The sequence below is a fragment of the Leptinotarsa decemlineata genome, unplaced genomic scaffold, assembly GCF_025532065.1.
Source record: "Leptinotarsa decemlineata unplaced genomic scaffold, Ldec_3_MD MMD2_tig00026299_RagTag_RagTag, whole genome shotgun sequence".
NCBI classification, from domain to species: Eukaryota; Metazoa; Arthropoda; class Insecta; order Coleoptera; family Chrysomelidae; genus Leptinotarsa; species Leptinotarsa decemlineata.
The window spans coordinates 12,520,697-12,548,499 of NW_027412676.1; the positions used below are offsets into that span (position 1 = coordinate 12,520,697).

Here is a 27,803-nt window from a genome sequence, read left to right on the forward strand (position 1 = left end):
TACAAAAGTAACAATTGGCTCATGGTTCATGGTAGCTATAATATATTCACATACAGAAAATGATCGATGAAAGATTTTATCTAGAATGGTCCGGAAAGTACCCGGACCAACAAAAAAAATGTATTTATACCTTAACATAATCTCCTTGCAGCTCTATACACTTTTCCCAGAGACGTTTAGTGAGTTCGATACTCAAAATAGCCATTAACTGCCGACGTCACTTCTTCCTCATTGAAAAATCTCTGTCTACTGAACCATTTTTTCCAGAAAATGATCCGAGGAGACTGAATCTGACGAATAGGGTGCATAAGGTAGCAATTCAAACTTCAGTCCTAATTTTGGTCATAGCGATAATCGATTTGTGAGCCGGTACATTGTCTTGATGAGGCAACACTTTTTTCTTAGTCAAATGAAAACGTTTTTGCACGATTTCTTTTCCCAAACGTTGCAATAAGTTTGCTTGATACCTACTCACCGTTTATAGTTTTGCCTTTTTCAAGATAGTCAATAAAAATCATGTCACGCGCATCCCAAAGAATGGATATCATGACTTTGCCTGCAGATGAAACCGTCTTAGCCTTCTTTGGAGCCGGTTCTCCCATTTTGAGTCCACTGTCTGTTAAATCTTGCACATAGCTTCCTCCAAATTTTCATATAAAATAAGATGTGCCGCACTTTTTGAAATGACTATTGAATCGGCTACCTCGAACACTTTAAGCCGACAATCATTCAGTACCGCTTTGTAGACTCACCCGGAGTAGAAACCAGTTCAGCTTTTATATACCTCAGGCTGAGGCCTCACAAATGAAAGTATTTTTACCACATAACGATAATACATTTTCTTCATTTTCACAAATTCACCAAAAACGATTTCTATTTATGGCTGCCAAACAAATACTCAACAACATTATTTGGTCCATCAGGAATTTAAGACTCTATCACTGATTGTTGAAAGTCACTTCTGGTAACTTTTTCAAGTCAAAATCCCAAATCCTGCTGTTCTCAAAGGACATAAGAAGAATGAATATGAGTATATTTATGTATGAGTATATGACGAGAAATGAATCTTCTAGATACTACTATGAATTTTTTCCAGAAAATGATCCGAGGAGGCAGACGTGACAGAATGAAGAAATCTGGCATATATAGATTAGAATGTAGTGAATGCTCAATAGTACATACAGGCCAGACCGGTAGAAATTTCGAAGTAAGACTCCGTGAACACGTCGGTTTAGACAAAAAATATTCTATGTACGAACATCTACAAGAAACAAACCACAAAATAAGTAAGGAAAACCTCAAAATGTTACATACATGTAGTAAAGGAAGGAAAATGAATTTGTTGTAAGCCATGGAAATCAATAAATCTATTAAAAACTCAAAATATAGTACCCTTGACGAACAAACAGATTTGTGTAGGTCTCCACTTTTGAATTCATAAAGATGACAACGCAATTAATCACAGTTTAAAGTTTATGTACTTGGTACTAATGAATATAGGTATATATCTCATTACCTACTCTGAGATATATATATATATATATATATATATATATATATATATATATACTCCGATATTTCTCTTAGGTCAGTAGTGTTAAAATACTTGAGAATGGTGTAAAAACCGAAACCTTGATTGTATTAATATCGATTCATTAAGTAAGTGGAAATTAGATAAAGTATCATTGTATTTTTTCTGTAACTATATAATTTAATTGATCATTTTCTTGAATATACTTTACATAGAAACCCTGATAATTTTACTAATAACCTCAAATTTTTTTTTACTCCTTGGGCATTTCTTAAAAGCGTTTAAAAAAGAATTTCCATTATAAAAATTGAAAATCGATTCTCCACTTTGTTATTAATAATCAATTGATATCATTATTTTCAAAAATGGAATTGCATTTGTTGATCAACAATTTTTTTTGCTACTAAATATGACTGATAAAGAAGGTTTTTTTTAACATAATTTGTATTTCTTTTTGATATTCTAAAAAAAACTTTTTTAAATTTATATTTCCTTTATTTATTCACTGAACAGTTTGTTTTGAACAAATTGATTTTAAAGATTTTTTTTTCAAATACTACCAAAAAACACAATCAACCGTGTGTCACCAAACGCAAAAATAGAATTTTAGCGCTATTTTCCCCTCTAAATTAAAATTATGAATATTGACGATAGAGTTATGGTAGGTGAAACTTTTTTTTAGGAAATTTCCTCCTCTTTAGGGATCTTTTTTCAAATTTCGGATGACTTTAATGATGAATAACATTCAAATAAAATATCGAAAATGTAATCCTGACTGAAGAATTAAATTGTCACGAAAATTCCTGTTTCACCTTCATAAAAAACTGTTTCGTGTCAAAGAAATGTAAATTTGTCCTTCGGTTAATTTTGCGAGGTAAAGACCGAACCGCGCTATGCTTTGTAAATGACGAGACAAAGCTGTGGAAACAGCCTCCGGAGTGGTGAAATACAAATTCCTTGGTGAAGTTTCTGTTGAGTTATATTAATTCGGATGCGCGAAATAATTATAATTTTGACATAGAGAGTTGTTTTGCAAATTATACTTCGTCTCGAACTTCAAACTTTCCGATGCTAATAGCAAGTACACCTTCCGCTTCTGCAACGGTTTCTCTTAGTGTCTGTCAGATCATCCAACTGTATTATAGTGATTTGGAACTGACTTCACACATAACCTATTGAGAAGTTTTGTTAAGATTTTTCTACTGAAATTATTCTTGTGTTTTTTATTTCTTTTGCACCTCTCTCTATACAGGCCGTTTCATGTGGTAACATTGCTATATTGTAAACTGTAACAGATATAAAGACGATTAAAAAAGGAAAAAAAGGTAACTGTTATTGGGAGCAATACAATGGTCGAAGAAAATTTACGGGAACTCTCGCCTTTCTCGAGTTATGCGGGGAAAACTAAAAATGCCGTTTTACGTTTTTTTCGAATGGAATTGTTATTTCGGAGAATTTCAAAAATTGGAGAAAGAAAACGGTATTGTATTCGAAGGGTACAAGAATTATGTAATAATAAATATTCGATGAAACTTTTCGTGTCAACATGGCCACCATCAACTTTTTTTTTAAATAGGGACCTGTCTTTTTTCATTACTGATATTGATAAAGCGATAAATTCAACACGATTAATTCACCACGAGAAATTCACCACGTATCACCAAGGGGAAGAGGGGGTTGATAAATCCATCGTACTCAGCCAAGTGTTTGTCCAAAATTCCGAATAATGTTCTATCCGGCTATTGTCTTTCCGGAAATAATTCAAAATGAATGTGTGCTGTTTTCGTACTATTACTATCAAATCTATAATAAAGTTTCAACATATCTCGTTTTTCTTCATTAGAGAATGAGGACATTTCGACTGAAGTATTTTTGCAAACTTATGATGTTTGATGAGTTCTGACAACAAGTGTTCATCAAACAAAATTTTTCGATGGAGTCATGACCATCTCAGATAAAGTTGTTTTTTTAATACCTGTAGTTGCTGAAGAACAAATAATAACAAATTATACATCAGTGAAATCAAAATGAGAAGCACTATTTTTCTGTATAAAAAAATTAGTATGCCGCCCATAATAGAAAAAAAAAGTTGATGATGATTGTCAGCAGACAAAACGTCGGATATCAAATCTGAAGATAAAAATATGTAGCTGAAAAAAAGTAACAATGAAAATGTGTTTTTGGTTTTGAGCTATGTTGTTAAATAACGCTAGAAAAAAGTATTTTGTCGAGCACAAAAAACTCCGCTCCATTTTAAGGTTCGACGTATCTCCTGCAGTTTAGGAGATCCCAATGGTGGGGTCGAATTCGAATTATTCCGTATAGTGTACCAAATGTACTAATAAAATGTGAATAAGCATTCTCATAAGCAAATGAAGTTGTATGATATTTCCAAAATCAGACACAACAATTTCACACACTGGAACATTTTACTTTCGCATTCTTCATTTTATATTGTTTGCAAGGAAATCTGAACACAAAAAACCCTATTTATGACAATTTTGAGTTTTAGATTGTAACATACCAATTGTTTAAAATTTCTACTTTTTATTTCCAAAGATTTGGGATTCGTCTGGAAATTTCATAGCGATAAACGTTGGGAGAGAAATAAGGTACAGAGAGTGAGAAAGATTTATATTTTCAATAATGTCATACATAGAATCGGTGAGTTTAGTGTAGGTATATGTCTGACGGAACAGAACAGGTGGTAGAATTTCTTGAACTTTGAATCGATACCGATTGTACGTGTGAAGGACGAAGTTTGAAACGGTCTTTTCTGTGCCAAACTTCATAAAGAGAACACGTAGTAGTGACTCAAATAGAATTTCTGAGAATCATACATCAGATTAACTTTCAATGTATCTCTGTATCTGTAGAGTAGGAAGAGTGAGTGCAAGCCCACAGCACTTAGGCCACATGTGACCCATTGTACATCCTCCAGAGGAGTTGTCCTCTTAGGTCATTGTCCATTTTATCCTTTCCAGAAAGGTGGACAGGTCACTGGGAGACATCTCCTTTATATCGGCAGGTGTAGGCCAAGACTCGCCGAACACACACTCTCTTATTGACGATATCTCCGGGCACTCGCACAGGACATGCCTGACAGTCTCATCTTCTTGTTCACACTTCCTGCATAGAGGTGTGTCCACTAACCCCATATTATGGAGGTGTTTCCTTAGTTGACAGTGACCAGTCAGAAATCCTACTATTAGGCGTAGATTTTTCCTGGTCATCACCAGATATTTCTTCGGCGCCCGCTTTCCAGGGTCGCCCAAGGTGATCCTGGCAAGATTACATCCTTTGATTCCATCCCAGCTCTTCAAGGATTGAGCATGGGTGTAACATTTGACTGGTTCCGCAATTGTCGAAGTCATCAGGCCGTAGGTGCCACTGGGTCCTAAAATTCTTAGTACAGCCTCTTTCTTGGCTAAAGGGTCGGCAATACGATCACCTTTACTCCTGCCGTGCCCTTTAACCCACTTCAGGATAATGTTATTATCTACCAAGGCTTTGGCTAAATCTTGGTGGCACTCTAGTACTAGCCCTGAGGTTATACGTTGTCCGTGCAAAGCTAATAGGGCTTGTCTGCTGTCAGTGCAAATTGTTATGTTTTTGCCAGACATTCCTTTCTTGGTTATTTCTTTTGTGGCGATTGAGATTCCAGCCAGTTCTGGCAGAACAGCTGGTAGAATTTCTTGAACTTTGAATCGATACCGATTCTACGTGTGAACGATGGAGTTTGAAACGGTCTTTTTTGTGCCAGGCTTCATAAAGAGAACACGTAGTACTGACTTGAATGAAATTTCTGAGTATCATACATCAGAATAACTTTCAAGGTATTTATAGATATGAATTCGAAAGTTGATTATATGAAATTATATTTTGAAATGCCACCTGATCGTAGAGTCATGAAGATTTTTGATACAACAGTTTTTTTGTTTTATAGATCTGGCCAGGCAAAATCATCAAGATCATGGGATCATGAAAAATTGCAAAATCATATAAAACATACTATCAGAGAGAACATAAGAATCAATGAAAGTATAAGAAACAACAGTAGCATAAAAACCGGAATGAATTAAATACAAGGATGAGGTCGCCTTAGACGGGTTTCGATGCACTGTTAAAAATAGGTCTGAAGTGACTACTGCTGAAAACTGCAGGAATATCGGATCTCAAGAATCAGAGGAATCTATTTGGAGGAGTCTTAAACAACAGCTATGAGTTTCCTTGATGGTTTCTGGAAATGGTTTTTCGATCAGGAGTTGAAAAATTTAGTGCATCAAACCCTAGGGTAAGACCCTAGGGTTATATTTCCTATTAGGGTCATCCTGGAAAAAGTAGAAAATTTCATAACATTCACACCCCAATTTTGTTTATATAGTGAACATTTATTTTCAATATTGATTTAATATTTCAGTTAATTCATCCATGTCAAGGTTGGGGATCCACAACCCTATTGAAACTCGAAAGTAAACTATATTCCTTTATTTATTGGTATGAATGAAGAGTTCCCTATCCCGGTGTACCTAAGTTGGTCTATAGTGACAAGTACTTCTGAAAAATTTCTGTAGATGGCGTCCAAGTGAGATCTTTCAATTTGATAACGATGAAATATCGGGAACCCATCTGCGCTCTCGCCTCCGCATATCAAAAACTAGTCATTCCAACTGGGCAAATGTACCGTTTCCTTGGTCCAGAAACGAGTAAGGAAACTATCCATACAAATCGACAATAAAAAAAGTTGGCCCATTTATACGGACTCAATTGTGAATTTATTACCGACCTCTTCAGTTTATCGTACAAAGAGGAATCTGCCAGAGTCCAACTTTCGCTGAGCAGAGCGGGAATAATAATCATGAATCGATTATTTCACACTTGATTTCAAAAATTCAAAGTTTGTCATTCAACTGAAAAATGTAACGAAGTTGTTTGTTCGACCTTTTTTTCAGATACATATGTTACGGTAAAAGTAGATATTGCGGCAAATGTAAATATTTTCAGGTTAATGTGCACATTTGCCTCCTCGTTTGGGTAATGTGCATTCAACTAACATTTACAATTTCAAATAAGGGAAATGTACATTGAATTCACAATGACCATGTCGTTTCGGTGAATGGTGAGCATACAAAATATGGAAAAGAAAATGCTAGTAATGTGGTGCGCATGCGCACTTGTAGTGGTACACGAACTACCGTTTCGGTTAGTTCAGTAGGCGCTGCTATTTCACGTTACACATTTCGTGTAAGTGATCTATCTATGATGTTAATAATTACATTACAAATTAATGCCGTAGTACTGAAGGTTTCTGGATATAATTTAAGATATTTAGAGAAATAAGAATCAGGTGAGTCAAAATTATCACAATTATAGATTTAAAATTCTAATTTTTCTACAAAAAAACTATTTTTTCAGTTGGAATTTTTGAAAAACAATGGAACAAAAAGAGAAGTTTGAAAATCAACTAGAATAGATTGTATCACAAAAAATAAAATAATATTCATTTAAATAATATTTGAAGTAAAGGCAGCAAAGTTAAAAGAAAAGAATAAAAGTGATGCAGATTACCGCCAGCTAAAAAGGTACGATATACGATATACTAGTGTTGGGGAAGGAAAACAAATTAATAAGTCCATTCAAAGAAGGTGGTAGCATAAAATATTTTGCAACAATTGAAGAAACTTATGGAATTATACACGATACTCAACTGGCAACAGGCCATGGTGGCCTAAACAGATTAGTGAAAGAAATTAATAACAAATACAACAACATTACTACTGAAGCAGTTATGTTGTATTTATCTTTATGTGAAGCATGTCAAAAAAGTTAAAGGGCAAGAAAAAAGGAATTGTGATAAAACCAATTTTGACAAGTGAAATGAATTCTAGGTGTCAAGTGGATCTTATAAATTTACAGACACAACCAGATAATGAATTTAAATTTATTTTCAATTGTCAAGATCATTCAACCAAATTTGTTGTACTGCGTCCACTAAAAACAAAAACTGCGTCAGAAGTAGTAAAACAACTTATGGACATTTTCACTCTTTTGGGAGCCTCATCTATTCTCCAGTGTGATAATGGTAGAGAGTTTGCAAATAAAATTATCCAAGAATTAACAAATATGTGGGATGGTATGGAAATAATACACGGGAAGCCTCGCCATTCCCAAAGCTAGGGGCTCGATAGAGCTAGCGAATCAAGATGTTCAAAATATGCTTACAACCTGGATTATCACTTACCAAACAACCTAGTGCTCACAAGGTTCAAAATATGTTCATCTGATGAAAAATAGAGCTTTTCATGAGGGTACAAAGCAAACTCCCTACGTAGCTTCATTCGGAACAAGAATGAAATTGGGTTTGAAAACATCAAATCAAATCAAGCTATCAAAATGTGTAATCTTTCGAAAGAAAAATTTCCTGTTGCAGTGATTGGTGACAATGTTAAAGTTTCCATTCCAGACGTTGATCGTGGTAAAACGAATCCAAAAAAGTTGATTTGCGTTATTTTGTCTAGAGATGACGAAAAAAAATTATATAAATTGGAAACTGAACAGGGAGTTCCAAAACTATATTATTCTAGGAATGAATTCGCCATTTGCGAACAAAAGTTTATATCATACGAAGATGTAAGAGAAATTATAGGAATTCAGTCCTTTACTAATGGACAAGGTTTTGAAAGATGCATATATAAAGGTACATGTTCCTCAAAAAAATGCTGAAATATTACTTAATTTTAAGTGCCACAATAGCAATTCTTGCTCAAATAAATGAAACTTTTTTTCATTATGAAATTTCTTTATGTTCTTTCATAGTTTTAAACAATTTAACTGTTATAATAAAGAAAAGTGTGTTATTTTTATTATTTGTTTGATTCTCATCGTATTAGTCCTGAAAAACTAGGAGAAAATTATAAAACATGAAGGTAAGAGTATATATTTACCAAAACGTGAAGGCCGGGAAATGTCGGGAAATGTACATATACATTATATTCAGTTCACATATACCTAACTTTGTGGAAAATGTACACATTTTACGGTAAAAGTGTACATTTCCCAAGAGTGTACATTTACCGTAACATATACATTATTTCTCATGAAACTTGAAGTAATAGAAAACCATCTGAAGTGATGTTTCACAAGGTTATTTATTCAGTATAAATTCCACTTCCGAAACATTTGAACACATTATATTGGGAACCAATATTATTATTATTATCATTGGGATACTTGACAAGGTATCTTATTTCGAACCGCTATATTTGTGACGTCATAGCTACTCAATGGCGACATTATTTTTTCTACCCGGGACATCTGATTCTAGTGATATCACTAGAAGGAATAGTAATTTCCATTCCCATGAAAATTATTTTCAAGTGATTTTGCCTCTCTTCTATCATTGGAGAGTCTTTCATCAAGAAATTAAATTCATAATTATGCATACTCTCACCTGTAGAAAAATGTTTGTTCATATTTCATTGATGAAGTTAGGATATTATCTAGTTGTGTGCATGTAGTTGAATCTACAGAGAAGGCGACTCTCATTTGGAGCATCTTTATTTTCGTTAATCATGGTTTTAGTCATGAATTTTGTCTTTCCTACTTTGGGTTGTTTTCATGTGCTATGAGTTATTTCGTGCTTTGAATTCGTATATTGAATGATAGGTAATATGATCTTCCTTCAGCAGAGATCAAGCAAATACCTTCATTTATTCATCTTCCTATTTCAAAATACTGAATGACGATTCATCAAACATCTGACATTCGACATTTCGCTGACTGCACATTCAATGTACCAATTTCACTCAAACATTGGAAGATGAGACAATTTGGAACATTCAATCTACCAATTTCACTCAAACATTGGAAGATGAGACAATTTGAAACATTCAATCTACCAATTTCACTCAAACATTGGAAGATGAGACAATTTGGAACATTCAATCTACCAATTTCACTCAAACATTGGAAGATGAGACAATTTGAAACATTCAATCTACCAATTTCACTCAAACATTGGAAGATGAGACAATTTGGAAAACTCCCAAATATTTTTCAAAGAATTTTCAGTTTGAGCATAATGTTTTGATCTGACAAAAATATATTGACAAACAAAATGGTTATAGACAAAATTACTACCCTGTACAATGGAACGTTTTCCAATGAAAACAATGGCCTCACCTCGAGCATTCCAGATTCTCGCTCATTTGAACATTATCAATTATCCAGCAGTATGTTTATTATTTGTTCAATTATTATTGCTAAACTCTTGTTTCGCGAAACAGCATAATTACACCTTCACCGTATTAACCCGATACCTCTATTATAGTGATACCGAAATGATGATAGCTCGAAGAACTTCCAGCAATTTGCAAAGTCAACACGAATTTCCCCAGGCTGGAAATGTTAATGTTGCAGTTAGTATCTACAGACAAGAGGGTGGGTTGTGTTAAATGTTTCGCTGTCAGTGATATATTTGATATATTTGAGCACTTTGGGAATGGATATGTTCAATTTATTGGATAGGATATACTACACGGACAACACGCCAAACTGGTGCGGAAAATTATTATGAAAAGAGAAAGTTGTATTCTTTATTGAATCTACAGTATGAAAACTCTTGGTTATGTTGAAATTTTTTTTTTAACTTTTTGGTAAAATGATTCAATACGACGAAAGTGATAAAGTAAAAACTTGATTTTGAATGATGACACTGATTAACGAAAAATGTAGATATATATGAATTTTGTGATATAATATTACTGTTAAGAATTTTATAACTGTTACAGTGATAAGAAATATAGCAATAGATTATGCTGCAAAAAAATTGTCTTTTTGTCAAATTTTCTTCCGTGTGCAATATTTTTGTCTCTTCAAAGTTCATGTTATGATCTTCATCAATAACATGTTCTGATCAACTTTTCTCGATTTCAAAGTCTAACTAGTTTCACCGATATATATTTTGTTGCAGGGTGTTCCTATTATTTCCATTTCTGTCACTGTTCCTTTCATCATTTCTTCATTCAATTTTCATATTAGATTCTTGTTTGAAGACATCATTGAAATAAGCTAAGAAATGCACGTTAAAAGATAGAACTTCATTAATCCTCAGCTTGTTCCAACTTTCGAAAGTTTTTGTTCATAGGGAGGCGACAGATGGTTGACGGATTTGAAATAGAACAGAAATAACTTGAAAAATTGAGTCAAAGGTGACGTTGTTATTATAATTTTTTTTTGTCTGTGAATGATTATCAAGATTTAGAATGTGAGGGATGAACTATTTTGACTAGTCTGTTTTCCATGCCCAATACGTATTTCAGGAATATCAGATCATGTTTGGACCCATCAACAAAACATCGAGTGGTCCCAAGCTGAGATCTTACACAGAGAGGAACATTGGTTTAGGAGAAAATTCAAGGAAGCCGCATACATGTTGTTCAACAACGTATTCAGTCAAGCCAACGTAGAAATACGCAGCATATGGAAACCCATCATCAAGCAAAAAATGGCCAACTCCCACCAAATAGTCATCTCCTACGGAACCAGTGAAGCGGAAAATGGAAAGCGGGGATAAGTGAAAGTACTCGAACGACCTATAAATAGTCATCTCTCGGAGGAATCAGTCCAGTCATCACCTGAAGACGATTGTAGATACTAACAATCGAAACGACGTGAACTAACGTGACTTGGAATCTCTCAACTTTTTAGTTTTACTTTCTTCTTCATTTCTTTATTTTTATTTATTCTTTGTTCTATTTTTACTTGTGTTTTATTTGACTATCATTTCATTTCAGATTTGTTTGCTCAATATAATTGTTATTTTCAGCTATTCATTTTTAATTCGACTTTTTTAGTTGTTTCGGGGATTTCAAATCATTTTATATAGTAGACAATGGAAGTCCGAACTAGTGAAATTCATCACTTCCGTCTAAATATAGTTACCGAAATCGAAGTGAGTGTACCGTTTATTGATTGGATATAAGAGTAAGGGCTGCTTACGATAGACATAAAGTTGAATTCTGTCATTTGATATTTCATCATATGCTCATAACGTATTCTCGATATCATTTTACTGGTAATAATATCCATAAATATTTTCATTTTTACGAATGACCATGACGTTTTCATGCCTTGGCTGAGTCTTCACGAATCCAACCTCATACATATTTCAATAAAATATTCTTGGACAGTCAAGCGGCATTGAATGTTCTTGGCCCCTACCGAGTAACGTCACTAAATTGCTGCAAGTAGCTTCATCAAACCAGAACCTGTCATTGGCATCACTTTAGGCTATGCCAAAGAAACATTGAACACCTGGATGGCAAGAAGATTCATGGACTTCTGGTGGAATCTTCCAGGATTGGCTCACTCCAAAGCGTTCATTCACCCTTCAAAGCTTTAAACCAAACATTTGTTGAACTACAGTAGAGACAAACTACGATGTCTAAAAGACCTCCCCACACAGGTCATTGTCGCCTGAATCATCATATGCAGAGACTTGGACTGTCGAAAGACAGTGTGTGTCGCGTCAGTTTGGAGAATGATGAAACAGCAGATCATATATACTTTGTGCCTGCCTCGCTGTGAACCTAAAGGATCACTCATCAAAGCAAGTAATCGGCTTCGTTGAGAAGCTAAATTTATTTGTCGAGTTTGAATAGGTGGGAGGCACAATAAACCATTGCAGTGGAGGGTCGAATTGACCCACTTACTTCTTATCTAACGCTAACGTCTTCACGATTTAGATGTAACATTCGAATTTCTCTCTCAACCAAATCATCAAAAAAATCAACAAGTATGTCTGGTCATAAAAACTAGAAAAATACCTTGTCCAATGGATCTTTATTCACTTTTCGGTACGGAACAATCACAGAATGATTCGCATAATAGTCTCCAGTGCAGACGACAAACTTCCAGTGAAGAATGAATCTTGATCAAGTCCTGCTTCAAAGCACCAAAACTGCGACAAGCGTTTCACTAACTGACGTGGCCTCCTCAGGACATGAACAGAATTATTACTAACTCCTAACTTTGCATAATTTTCATCAAGGTGTACTTTTAAAGTGGGTATAGTCATTATATCATCCATTGAACATTTTTTTGAATGAAACAACCTTCGACATGTAAATCCTGATTCATCAAAAAATACGAACAAGCTGAAATTCAGGCTACAGACTGTAATACAGAAATGATGTCATGCTTGACATCCAAAATGAAAAAAAAACAATAATAATTAACTACATTTATTGGTGACAATATGTGTATCAAACCTAAGGATTCTGGGCCTTTTCAAATTGTGATTGATTTTCAGTCAAAATTTGACTGAATTCACTGACAAAAAAATGCATGAGAATATATTTGAACAGTGTCCAATCAAAAGAATCCCTCAGCCAGCAAACATAATAATGAAATTTCATCCTAATGAAATAATCATCCTCGTTTCCGAAATATATAAAAAATCCGCTTGAGATTATTCTGTAACTTACAATTATATAATCTTTCGTTACAAAGATCTACTAAAACACACAGATGCACTCCATAATATTGTTAACAGAACAAATATGAATTAGGTACAATATTTTGGATCAAAAACTAATCATCATTTCGGCCCAGGTATAGCTTTCAGAGAGCTTAGAGGACTTTCATTCAGTTTTCATAAAACAATACAGTGCTCACTTCAGTTTCTTTCATTCCTCTACGTATCCTTTATCATAAATGAAGAATAATATTGAAATTCACTCACATCTACGTTGATATTCGGTACATCGAACGTCTGGGACGGCGGTGATTCCTTGGGCACAAACCTGTAGAACTCTTCGTCGTTTCGGTACCACTTTATTGTATACAGAGCTGCGGATTCCAAATCGTAGTCACACACTAACGTCACTGTCTCTCCTATTCTGACGGCTTCTGGGACTCTGATGTGCATATTGGTAAGAGCACTTACTTCTGGAATGAAAAAATATCTTTAAATTTGCCATCAATATACTAGCAAAGAATTATTATTGGTCCATAGTCTGTTTTCATAAGGAAATATGAACCGACGATTTTTTGGAAACTCATGTTTCATATTTTTCCGTAACTTTGTGATTTCATAGCCGACTTTCTACTGTAATCTCCAGTGAGTTCATTCCATGCGTTCGTAGCGCTGTTAATTCACTGTGATATTATGTTATGAAAAGAAGTCAAAAACGCTTATCGGTTTTCTATTTGGCAGCGGTGATGGGAACACTACTATTATAAACCTAGGTAAATATTCGTTTTGAGGGCACCCGGCGATTTTGAAAAAATTTTCAAGTGTACTTACGTATTTTGATGCGTGAATTACGAATCCGAAAGAAAAAAGCGGCGCTCTTCCTTATTCACAAAGTTACGGCCCTTCAAAGTTCAGAAAAGGGCAACAATGTTAAAAAATGTACGGAGCTGCTTTTTGGTTATATACCTCTGTACTTTACGTTTTTGAGGTTAATGACATAGTTGGTACGACTGATGCTAGCATTTTTTTTAAATCGAGTTTTTCATAAGAAAAATGTTGATTGTTGAATTGAAAAGTGTACATTAAGGAGAAATAAGGTGTAAAGGTGGCCTAGTGAATAAATGTTTGTGTTTTAAATAGTTATCTTGTGAAAAAGAAGGCTGAAAAGTTGCCCTTTTCTGAACTCTGAAGGGCCGTAACTTTTTAAATAAGGGAGAGCGCCGCTTTTTCTTTCGGATTCGTAATCTACGCATCAAAAAACAGTACACTCAAAATTTTTTTCAAAATCGCCGGGTGCCCTCAAAACGAATATTCACCTAAACCTAGTTACACATACTATTAGGGCCGTTTTCAGATGCTGATAAAGAGATCTTGTGAGAGCCCGTTTCACGCTATGTCAGTTAGCAGCAATTTCAACTGACTGATCAGAAGCATTTCTAAGAGTTTAGTGACGCAGCTGGTCAACCATAGAGCAGCACTTCTGATGAGTTAGAAGTACAGCACTATGATGACGCATCCAGAAGAACAGACCTCGAAACGTGACCATTTCTCCATCATTCAAATCGTGGGGCACCCACTTTTCAAAATATTGGATATTCCCAGTTCGTTTTAAACGATCAAAAACCGCATGGGAGCTAACGCCCAGTTCTGGGTCAGTCTTCACCAGGATCTTCAAATCCTCGTCTTGGATTACTGTAGGTTTACTTCTGGGCTCATCTTTCAGGCTAAAATCTCCAAAACGAAATTTGGCAAAGCAACGTCGAACAGTGCGTTCATTGCCACCAAATACAGAATCAATACATAAAGTACAACATTCTTTATCAGTAGAATGAATATATATTGCGATATGGGGATGCAAAAATACATGACACTAAAACGGACAAATTTTTTGAAACAATGTAATATTTAATGGAGAACTGTCTTCACGACAAGTATCAGCTCCAACGCCGACAGATCTGATAATCGGGGAAGGACAATGTTGCTGCTAAAAAATTGCTTGCTGTTCTGATCTTGCTCTACTCTACACCGTTGGAGTAGTAAATTTGGTTCAAGAGGAGCCCTATCAAGCCGATGTGGAGATCCCAGGAGTTATGCATCTCCATAGGAGTTTGCACCCCAAATCGGAAGAACCAAGGTTATAATTTTGCCGCCGACAACAATAAAGTCATGAACTTTCTACTTTGGAATGTATCTAACATGATAGTACTAGATGACGTCTGTTAAGCCATCAGGAGACCGTATTCTCTTCTCTGCATGGTTCGAAACCATGAAAGAGTAGAAATAGAAGCATTTCTGTTGAAGCTAGCTAAAAATTAACGTGATTTTGTTTTCGACACTGAACACAATTCTGTCACCGAGTTCGGACACGCCCATCAGTATGTGATATGGGTAAAGTTCTGTGAGTTAGTTGACATTGTGAAGATATCGAAGAAAACCTGTTGGCTTTATATTGCATGAGCATTTTATTATGAGAAAGCTCTGTTCAAAGTCGGTGCCACGCGAGCTCACTATTGATCAAAACCAAGAACGTCTTGATGATTCTGAGCAGTGTTTGACCATGTATAAACATAACTAACCGAAATTTCCGCATCGATATATGACAATAGATGGAACATGGATTCATCACTTCACTTCTGAATCAAATTGATCATCATCTGAGTGGAGAGCAACTGGTGAACCTCGTCCAAAGCGCCAGACAGCACAATAATCGGCTGAAAAAGTTATGACCTCATTATTTTGGGATATGCGTGGTATAATATTTATCGTTTATCTTGAGAAGAAAAATAACCGTCAACTGTGAATATTATATAGCTCAATTGAAGCGTTGGAAGGCAAAAATTGCAAAGAAATGACCGCATATGATAAAGAAAAAAATGTGTTCCATCAAGACAACACATCGTGTCAAAAGTCTATCAAAACAGTAGGAAAAGTACATGAACTGAACTTTGAATTATTCCTACATCCACCGTATTCATCAGATTTGGCTCCCAGCGACTACTGGCTGTTCACAGACCTCAAAAAATGCTCACTGGTAAGAAATTTCGCTCGAATGAAGGGGTTATTGCTGGGCTGAAACTGAGGGCTATTTTGAGGCAAAAGATGAATCGTTGTACAAAAGTGGTATTGAAATGTTAGAGCGGGTTGAAATGATTGTGTGGCTCTTGATGAATGAGGCCAATTTTGAACAGAAAACCGCGTTTTTTCCTTAAGTCTGGGATTTTTCAGTCCATTAGTCGACTACAATGTCGAATAATATGACTATAGTGACGATGGATTGACTTTTTTATGTTTTCAGCAATAAAAGACAACAACACTTTTTCACTATATTTATCAATTTTGTGATATCACTAGGCCATTTGACTGTGTGATTCATGATATTTTGAGAAAGAGGCTTCCCCATGGATTACAAGTATGAAAAATTACAAAAGGTAGGTATGTTTGAGAAATGAACAATGACATTTTTGGAAAATAAAGTTTTTGGCTTTCTACTACTCCATCTTGATACAACAAACAAGGATGAGGAAATCTTCCAAGGAAAGGAAGGAAGTAATCAATTTTAAAATAAGTAACTCTATACATGGATGTGTATATCATGCAAAGAAGTAACTTTCAGACACAAACTGAAAGAAAGTCCTCCTGAAACAGCTACTTTCATATAAACATTGAATTACACGAAGGAAAAAATTCTTTCGAAACAAATAGTTCAATATGGACACTGAATTATACAGAAGATTCATTTCTCTACTCAGTTTGTATTTCAAACATTCGTTGTGGAATAGAAATCAGATATCATTCACATGAGTTCTACTTTAAATGAATGATAACACAACACAACAAAGTTTTTGTTTCGGGGTTGAAATTAGATGATTTTAATGTATTTCCACGTGTTAAAACCGAAAGTGACCATAAAAATTATATATTAGCTCTTGTTTTCAAGATATAGTATCATTATATTATATATATGTATATTGAGTTTTCAACAAATGAAATATTTCATCACCAACAGTTGGTACACATGTTTGTTTACATAACACCCCTCTCATCAGCTGTTCTTAAGTAGTAAACATAACCTATGTGAGTTTGTCAATTGTACGCACGTGGTTGCTATTGAAATTATCGTGTGAAGTTGATTTATAAATTAATTTAAGTGCTGATCTGAAATGCCTCGAAAGTGTGTGAATTCTGTCGATAGCTTTTGCTATATATGTGGTGAAATAACATTTAAGGCTCAGAAACGTGAAATGACACCTATCGTTAAGACAGCCTATGAACATTATTTTGGTGTGAAAGTTGGGGACCAAGATAAATCATGGGCTCCTCATATATGTTGTAATTCTTGTTCCGTCATATTGCGAGAGTGGCTGAAAAATAAAAACCGGGCAATGGCTTTTGCAGTACCTATGGTTTGGCGTGAGCCTACCAATCATACAGACGACTGTTATTTCTGCTTAACTCATCCCATTAAGCAAGGTTGATCTATGAAGAAAAGAGGAACGGTTGTTTGGGCAAACTACTTATTTTCGGCAAAATAAGATTCTATTTGACTTTTCTGCTTTTTAATCAAAAACAAAATAATAATGGTAACTATATAAAACAAATAAATAATCTCAACTTCAATACTAGACAATACTAGATGTGAAATTAATTCACAACATCCTCCGGGGCTCGCAAATTACTGCTTTGGCTTCAACAAAATGATTTTTGTGATAGGACGACGATAAACTCCTGTTGCTGTAGTCACTTCGACTACCCGTACTCTGCCATTGGGACCAGGAAAAATTCGCGTAACTTTTCCTCTTGGCCATGAGTTTCTGGGAAAACTATCATCCGCAATAATGACGATGTCTCCTTCTGCAACATCGCTACTATTGAACTGCCACTTGCTTCTCTTTATCAGCGAGGGTACATATTCTCGTATCCACCGTTTCCAGAAAAGGTCCGCATATCTTTGTGCCACTCGCCATTGTTTTCTAAGATGTGAATTTGTATCAGCAGAAATACCTAGTGGATTCACTTCATTGGACTTCCCAATAAGGAAGTGATTGGGTGTCAAAGCTTCCACATCTTGATGATCAGAAGACACATAAGTTAAGGGATGGCTGTTCTCTGTATACTCAATTTCAACTATAAGAGTACGCAAAATCTCTTCTTTTGGGCTCTGTTGGGTAAGAATTACTTTTAGGGCACTTTTAACAGATTTAATCATTCTTTTCCATATTCCTCCCATATGACTTGCTGCCGGTGGATTCTTAAACCATTTTATATGACGAATGCAGCAAAACTGTTGAATTCGGTTTGAATCTAGTTCTTTGATGGCTTGTTTCATTTCTTTTTCAGCTCCGCAGAGGTTTGATCCATTCTCAGAGTGTATTTCTGATGGATTACCTCTTCTACAAATGAATCTACGAATTGACATGATGGCAGAATCTGTAGTAAGGGAAGAAGCCAATTCTAAATGAATTGCCCTCGTTGACATACAGGTGAAGATAACCCCGTACCTCTTTTCCTTCCTTCTACCAATTGTTACTGTCATTGGGCCAAAATAATCCATGCCTGTAATCATGAATGGCCTGCATTGTTGTACTGTCCTAAAGTCGGGAATTAGTCCCATCTGCTGAGTTTCAACCCTGGCGTTTTTCTTCTTACATATACTGCAGGATGATATACAAGCTTTAACTGCTGATCTAACGTTGATTATCCAAAATCTTTCCCTCAAATGGTTTATGATTTGTTCTCTTCCCTGATAATTCAGTTTATGATAATGTCTTATCAACAACTTGGTCATCCAGTTTCTTGAATTCAGAACAATTGGCTGTCTCATATTGATATCTAGGTGTTGTGCTTCATCCAATCGTCCGCTTAGTCTCAAAATATTGTCTTGGCCGATAAATAAATTCAAATTTCGAAGACGACTTTGTTTTCTAGGATTCTTCATACGATTGAGTCTCTCAATATCTTCGAAGAAACAACTCATTTGTGATTGCCTAATAATTTCAAGTTTAGCCTTTTCAAATTCTTCAACCGTTAGCTCTGTGAAAATCTGAGGAGTTGGTAGACCAATTTTCTTCTTCATGAGATGAATGAATCTTATCACCCAAGCGACTGATCTGACAAGTCGTAAATAATTCGAAAATCTTGAAAAATTGATAATTTCTTCATATCTCTTGTTGAATACAAAAACAAAATTCTTCTTTTTTTCTACTTCTGTACCATCTTCTATCTTTTCTTCAGCATGAGGCCATTTAATCTCTTCTGAAGTCAAGAACTGAGGACCTTCAAACCAATTCTGAAAGTTATCAATGTTCCAGACACCCCTGGTCGCTTCATCTGCTACATTGAACTTTGTCGGTAGCCAATGCCATTCATCAGGATTTGTATTATTAGAAATTTCTCCAATTCTGTTGGCAACAAAAGTCTTATAACTCCTTGGGTGCAACTTAATCCAACTTAAAACTATTTTAGAATCAATCCAAAATAATTTTTTATCTATTTTTATGCTGTGGCCATTTTCGATAGTTTTAGCCAATCTCGATCCAAGAAGAGCTGCTTGAAGTTCAATTCTAGGTACTGTCATGGGTTTCAAGGAAGTGACTCTTGATCTAGCCATTACCAAAAACGTTTTAATCTGATCACTGGAGTCTTTCATTCGAAAATATGACACTGCAGCATATCCTTTTTCACTGCCATCCGTGAAAGTATGTAGTTGAATTTCAACAATTTGACTCCTGCTGCTCAAATTTTTTATTTTATACACTGCAGACAGCCAAGATTTCCATTTTCTAAATAGATCAGGAGTGATTTTATCATCCCAAGCAAATTTATGTGACCATACTTCCTGCATCAAAATTCTGGCTTGTATAGTGAAAGCTGCTACCAGGCCAAGTGGATCATAAACTGACATTACCACTTTCAATAGTTCTCTCTTCGTGGGAATATTGTCTGTTACAATTATTTTTTCATATTTTTTCAAAAATGTATCAGGAAAACTGAGAAGATCATCTTTTGTATCCCATATTGAACCTAAAGTTATTTCAGACGTGGGTAACTTTTCAGTATCTGTACTACTTTTGGATAGTATTTCAGCAGGTATATTTGTCAGGACATGACTAGAATTGCTGACCCAGTTTATCATTCTGAATTTGCCTTGATTATGGATGTTTATGACTTCGTGAACAATTTCAATGGCTTCTGCTTCGTTTTCAAAACTGTCTAAGTAATCATCCATGTAATGATATTTTTCAATAGCTTTCACTGCTTCTGGATGTTTCTTTCCATGTTTTTTAGCATTTTCACGAAGGACGTAGATCGCAGAGCTTGGAGAACAGATTGCTCCGAAAATCATGGATTTCATTTGGTAAGTAAGGATAGGTCCGTCTTTATTTCTTCCCCTCCACAGAAAACGCTGCGAATCTTGATCTTCATTTCGTATGTATATCCTTAAAAACATTTCTTCGATGTCTCCCATTACAGCTATTCGATTTTGACGAAAATTGAATAAAATGTTTACTAAGGAATTCAAAAGATCAGGACCTTTTAATAAATTTTCGTTCAAATTGATTCCATCTATTTTGGCTCTGGCATCAAATACAAATCTGAATTTTTGTGGTTTACTAGGATGTTTTACTGCAAAGTGTGGCAAATACCAGGTTTTGTGAGACGTAACGGCGGCTTCTTCGCAAGTCAAAACTTTTGCGTATCCTTTTTCAACGAAATTTTCTATTTTTTTGGAATATTGCTCTCCAAAATGCTGATCTTTCTGCATTTTCTTCTCTACAGTGAATAATCTATTCAACGCGGTAGCTCTGCTGTCTGGCAAATCGATACTTTCTTTCTTCCAAAGCAAACCAATTTCCCAGTGACTGTTCTCTACTTGGCGACATGTTTCTTCCATGAGTTGGAACGCTTTTTTGTCTTCTTCTGAAATATGATTAAATTTGTCATTTTCAACTCCCAAATTATCCATCAGAATAGTTTCATTCATTATTTCTTTCAATTCGTCATCTTCAGAAACATCATTTTTCATATAACATGTCATAGAATAATGAGAGTCGACTCGATGTTTGAAATATGAAGAGTTTCCATGAACCACCCATCCTAATTTGGATTTTGAAATAACAGGTGCATTGGGAGGCCCCTGTATAACATCTCTGGCTATTGTTAAATCGATGTGGTCCTGGCCAATCAGAATAAGCGGTTTTGCATTCCTGAGATTGACCAATGGAATTCGTGACAGATGATTCCAAGTTGTCGCTAAATTTTTGACATCTACAGATTGAACAGGAAGCTTCAAATTTGAAACTGTTTTTACATTTGACATGTCAAAAATTTCCTGATTGAGCGTTCCCTGAATTTTCAAATTGACACGTTTCGATTTGTCGTCTGTATAGGAAGTACAATTGGTCCAATACATTTTTAATGGATCATTCACACCATCCACTCCTATCTCCTCGGCAAGGTTGGAGTCCATCAATGTAACTGTGCTTCCTTCATCAAAGAGCGCATATGTTTTCATCGACTTTTTGGGGCCGATGACAGTGACAGGAACTATTCGAAGTAAAACGCTTTTATATTCGGTTTGAATCTGAAGAAAATGCTCATTATTAAAACAATCAGGATTCTGTGATTCCTCTTCTTTCTTCTCATCTGTGATATTGGAAGCGGCTAACTGAGTTTGCAAGTTGTATCCCTGCAATTGGTTTGGATTTACAACACTATTCGGGTGGAGTAAGCGATTATGGTATTTTTCGCATTTCTGCAGACCACAACGTCTTCGATTTTTACATTTGAAAGTACGATGAGACGAATTCAGGCAAGAAAAGCAAACTTTTTGTTCTTTCACCCATTCCCATCTCTTATCAGTGTCGAGACGCAGGAAATGGTCGCATTTGTATATGGAATGAGTAGATTTAGAGCAAAATCGGCAGTACTTTTCCATTGATGAGTTTTCTGTTCCAGTGAAAACGTTCGTTTTATTTTTCTTGTCCATATACGGGACTGTTGATGCAGAATGTGAAATAGAAGGTTTACATAACAAACAAGCTGCTGAAGATTCTTCTTGTAACCACTCTGAAAACTCTTTCAACGATGGTGTAGGTATGTCTTTGTATTTCTTGATAATAATTCTTGCCCACTGGAACTGAAGGTGGCAATTTTTGAACGAGCTGACTAAGAAGTTGGCTATTGTTGATATATGTTTCCATTTTCAACGATTTTGCAGTGACAGTAAGATTAAGAACCGAATTGGCAAATTTTATAAAGGATATTGGAGAACGAGTATTCACGGGTGGTAATAATTTCACTTTATTCATCATGGATTCCATTATAAATTCAGGTCGTCCAAATCTAGCCTCTAACGTCTTAAGTATGTCATTGAGATTATCTGGAGATACAAATAGTGGCTTCACTGCATCTAAAGCTTAATTTTTCAGGGCTTTTTGTAAACGTAGCAAATTTTCTTCATCAGAGTAAGCACATGTTTCAGTGGATCGTTGATATAGAGAAATAAACATCGGCTAATCCTCAACATTTCCGTGTAGAAATAAGGAAGTTCTTTCCCCACAACATTCCTGCAGGATACCTTAGAAGATTCGTTGTGGATTTGATTTTGTTTGGTTACTGATTTGAAAGCATCTGTCATTGCTGAAGTGAATTCTTTCATAAACTGATGTGTTGTGATAGGTTCATTCATTAATTTTTCGGTTTCTGGGTTTGACTGCTTTGAATACTGAAAACTATTTTCCAATAACCAGTCAACAATTTTGACATGAGTATTTTCTATTGAAATATCTGATAACTTGGCGTATGGAAGAGAATTCATTTTGCTACTTCTTTCAATGCTTTTTTTATGTATGCTACTTTCCACACTTTCACTTTTCAAACTACTACTTTCAAATCTTTTTGAAGATTTTTCTGATTCTATAGACGTTTGAATCTCCAAAATAGCTAGCTCTCTTTCAGTTTCACGTTTTAAATGTTCTAATTTTTGTTGTTCGAATTTCAATTGCCTATCTTCTAATTCTTTCTGTAGTTGATTTTCAGCCTGCAACTTCTTTAACTTCAATATTTTCAATTTACTTGCAGTTGATCTACTAGACTTGATAGATTTTGATGACTCAACTGATTCATTTGGCGTATATTTCGACGGCGGGATTCCAGCAGTGGCTCTGCTAGTTCTTCGAACATCACCTTCCTCTCGTGAAATCATTCAATTGGGGTTTTACAAATTTGACAGCAATCAATGATTTCCTTTTTAGAATGCGTCTTCAACTCGAAAAGGTACTGAACAAAACTCGAAGGACCAAAATGTTTGGGCAAACTACTTATTTTCGGCAAAATAAGATTCTATTTGACTTTTCTGCTTTTTAATCAAAAACAAAAGTGACAACAATAATGGTAACTATATAAAACAAATAAATAATCTCAACTTCAATACTAGACAATACTAGATGTGAAATTAATTCACAACAACGGTTAAATACCCTAATCTCCCATCTGCTCTTCGGCCTGTACCACACTCAGACAATTTGCCAGTCCCTTCTCCACCCCAAAACTATGAAATTTCAGAGGAAGGTGATGAAGACTGTTTAGAAGGAGCAACCCATCTTTCTACATCCTATGACCCTGATTTTGAGGTAAGTCTAGTGATCCGCACAGAAATAGTCAAGCAGAGTTGAGTGACCTTATAAGAGATCTTCGCTTGTATAAGGAAAAGGCTGAGCTGTTAGAGTCAAGACTACAACAGTGGAATCTTCTAAAACATGATGTGAAAATATCTCAGTACAGACAGCGTCAAAAAGATTTGCTTCCTTTTTTTAAAAAAAGAAAACCTCGTAGTTTGTTCTGATGTTAATGGTTTGATGGACTGCTTGAATTTGGATCACACTCCATCTGAATGGAGACTGTTTATAGACTCTTCAAAACTAAGCTTAAAAGCTGTACTTCTGCATAATGGAAATCAGCTACCCTCTATTCCTATAGGTCATGCAGTTCACATGAAGGAAACGTATATAAATATGAAAACACTTCTCCAATCAATCAAATATGAACAACACAAGTGGCACATCTGTGGTGATCTGAAAGTCATTGCTATACTCCTAGGAATACAATTAGGGTTCAGCAAGTACTGTTGTTTTTTGTGTCTGTGGGACAGTCAGGATAGAAAATCTCACTATAAAAAAATGAACTGGCCTACACGAGACCTAAACCCTAATGAGAAAAATGTAGTTTACGAGCCTCTTGTAGATCCTAAGGATGTTCTCCTTCCCCCATTACATATTAAGTTGGGACTAATGAAAAACTTTGTGAAGACCATGGACCAGGAAGGACAAGCTTTTAAGTACTTGAGAGCAAAGTTTCCCAGGTTGAGTGATGCTAAAGTCAAGGAAGGCATCTTTATTGGGCCTCAAATCCGTGAAATCGTAAATGATCCTGCTTTTGACATGATTTTAACAGGAAATGAAAAAAGAGCCTGGGAAGTCTTTAAGGGAGTTGTACATGGGTTTTTAGGTAACAAAAGAGATGATAACTTCACAGCATTGGTTAAAGAGCTTCTTCAAGCTTACCACCAACTTGGATGCAACATGTCCTTAAAAATTCATTTTCTTCACTCTCATCTTAATTTCTTCCCACAAAACTGTGGAGCTGTGAGTGACGAACATGGAGAAAGATTCCATCAAGACATTGCCTTAATGGAACAGAGATATCAGGGCCGTTGGAATGAAGCAATGCTTGCAGACTACTGCTGGTCTGTTTGTAGGGATGCTCCAGAAGTGTTTTATAAAAGACAAGCTAAACGACAGCGATCTTACAATGAATCGGATGGACTTAATTGAAATTTGGTGGTACAAACTTCTTTTATTTGTCAAAACACTAAGAATAATGTTTTTTTCTATTAATTTTGTACTTAAAATATTCTAAAAGAAACATAACAATATTGTTTTATGTACTTTCACTTTTCACGTATAGTATAACTAATCTTTAAGATTAAGTACTGTGTATCTCAAAAACCAGAGCTAATAAGAATTTTTCATTATTATTTTCGTTTTTATCACCCCAAAATTAGTAGAAATTGACTAATTTAGTGTAGGAAACATTCAAAAAATATTTTTTTGTTGTGTTGTGTAATGAATTGCACTTACATGAAACACTGTCACCCTCAGTGGTATACACCGATGTTTCGCCTTAAGACACTTACCACAAGGCTCTCCAGTACCAAATTGGATAACATTATAGAAAATACACACAGTTCATTCATGAATTACGATTTTTAATATCACGGAATAAGCTTGATCTGCTTATGTCAAATTCAAACAATGAAATGAGTTGAGGATTATGATATATCTGTTAATGTGTCAGATCATTCTGATGAAACGCTTGGAAAACGCTGTGATGAACTAATCCGATCTTTGGCAACATGGACACATGACAAATCACTATTTTTCAATGTGTATAAGAGACAATATCTTCTTTCCACAAGCGTCAAAAAATATGTACAAGTTCCGATCTCACTGTAAATGATATACCACTTTCCAAGTCTGCCTCCCATGTCAAGTTTTCAGGAATGTGCATTGATGAACGTCTAAATTAGAAAGTAAATTATTCGAGTTTGATATAAAAGCGCTTGACAACACACAAGTGGAGAGTCGTATTCGTTATGGTGCATATAAAAAAATCATCAGGTACATATTGAAAATGCCTAGTACCATGAGTTGTAAAAGTTTTTACAGCAATTATGAAACCTCAACACTCCCATCCTCATATATTTCCGAAATGCTTCTTTACTCTTTCAAGAATAGAAATAGCTTTGTGAAGAATTCTTATATACATCAAGTAATATTAGTGCTCAAAATCACTTCCATTTACCAATCTGTAAAAATAGGGTATATTTCTGCTCTTCCACTAATAGTGCGTTCAATGAATTCAATAAATTACCGAATATATTGAAAAATTGCTCCTTAAATGCTTTCAAAATGTAACTAAAAAAATTTCTTGCTATAAAATTATTTTATTCAATAGATGAATTATTTTGGAAAATGGTATCTTAAGAATATTGTTATCAATATTCAAATAAAAAAAAGAGAATTGAAACGTTCCATGTTTTTACCACTTTTATTCGTAACTAACATTACTGCAGTTTCGTCCTATAAGGACATTTTCAAACTTATACATAAAACTAACAATGATTGATTACATACGTCCTTATATAGCACCCTTGTAGATAATAACAAAAGTACTTGGCTCGATTGAGTACCTGAATTTTGTTTACTGGTTACAATGCGGATATGCTAATTCGCAAACCGTTGAGTAAACTTAATCGATTTGAACATTTAATAGGTTGCACCCGCAATCTTTATGCTTGTGAATTTTCAAGGATTCTAAATAATTGAGTTTGCAACCCTTCTTTGCAAAGTTCAAAATTTTCGTATCGTTTAGATTCGGGAACTTGTGATTGCATACCATGGAATGGTTTGAAAACGTCGAATCATTTTTTCTCAGTCTGAAGGACCTTTCATGTTCAGCATACCGTTTTTGGAAATTTCAACCACATTGTCCCACATGAACACTATTACACTCCGGACACTCAAGGTTATAAATTCCAGATTTCTCCAACTTGTCCACCTTATCTTTGGCATTGAAAAGGAACTCATATAAACTGGCATGTGGTCTAAATGCCACTTTCACATTGTTTTTTCTGAAGAAACCCGCAATTATCTTAATTCTTTTTCCGAAATATGTTAGAGTTACCCATTTCTTGATTTCTGGTTGTTTAACCTGAGGGTATATTAATCTGTAAGTGAATTTACTGCATTGTTTTCTGACTAACTTCTTGATAGTATCTGCGTTAAAACCATTATTATGACCTATCTGTGTAACTATATCAATTTCCCTAGCTAGATTGTTAGCATACAACGTCATTGAGAATGCTCTGTGCAACATTGAATTGTACGCTGCTAATTTATGACTGACTGGATGAAAAAAATCGCTTGTGATGGTAATATCTGTAGAGCTAGTTTTTCTGAAAATAATAACTCAAATTTATTCTGAATGTGTGTTTGGGATGGTATTGTCTGTATAGTTAGTTTTTCTGAAAATATTGAACTCAAATTCATTCTAATTGTGTGTAATGGTCAGGTCTAACAAATTCATCTGTTTCTCTACCTCTGTTTCGAATGTGAACTGTTGTTGTTGATTATTCGTCAATGTCATGAATTGGTTCAGAAACAGTTCTGAAACAGGCGAGAATATCGTCTACATATCTGTACCAAAAATGAATGTTTTTTAACCAGGACGGAATTTACTATAGTGGTATCCAAGCTGTTCATAAATATTTCTGCCGAAAGTGAACTAAGGGGTGAGCCCATTGGTAAACTTGAATCCTATTTATAAAATTTGTTGTTTAACTATAGGTAGCTCTGATTTAGGCACACATCGAAAGCTGTTGAAACTTTAAAGGACGTGATATGGTCTACTTTGGCTTGATCTAATGTATCTGAAATAATGGGGCTTACACTCGTTGTACGGTGTTGGAGAACATACTATTTACATCGAATGAAACTAAAATTGAATTATGTAGCGTGATCGGCTAATGCATCTGAAATGATGGGGCTTACACTCGTTGTACGGTGTTGGAGAACATACTATTCACATCGAATGAAACTAAAATTGAATTATGTAGCGTGGTTTGGTTCTGTACGAAAAATAGTCAAAATGAACTGAAAAATTTCCTTCAAGATACTAAAATCATTTTCACGGAAGCAGAGAAACGGAAAATCACCAACATGAACCTCTCTTTTCCTA

At 35.1% G+C, this 27,803-nt stretch overlaps 1 protein-coding gene across 1 annotated transcript in view; it reads right to left on the reverse strand.

Annotated features, from left to right (window-relative positions):
* LOC111514591 (uncharacterized) overlaps window positions 1–27,803 on the reverse strand; it is a 192,333-nt gene that overhangs the window by 98,964 nt on the left and 65,566 nt on the right. Inside the window, exon 2 of the mRNA XM_074180612.1 lies at window positions 13,275–13,480. Coding sequence (XP_074036713.1) covers window positions 13,275–13,460 — 186 coding nt within the window. The 5' untranslated portion in view covers window positions 13,461–13,480. The remainder of the gene's footprint in view (window positions 1–13,274; window positions 13,481–27,803) is intronic.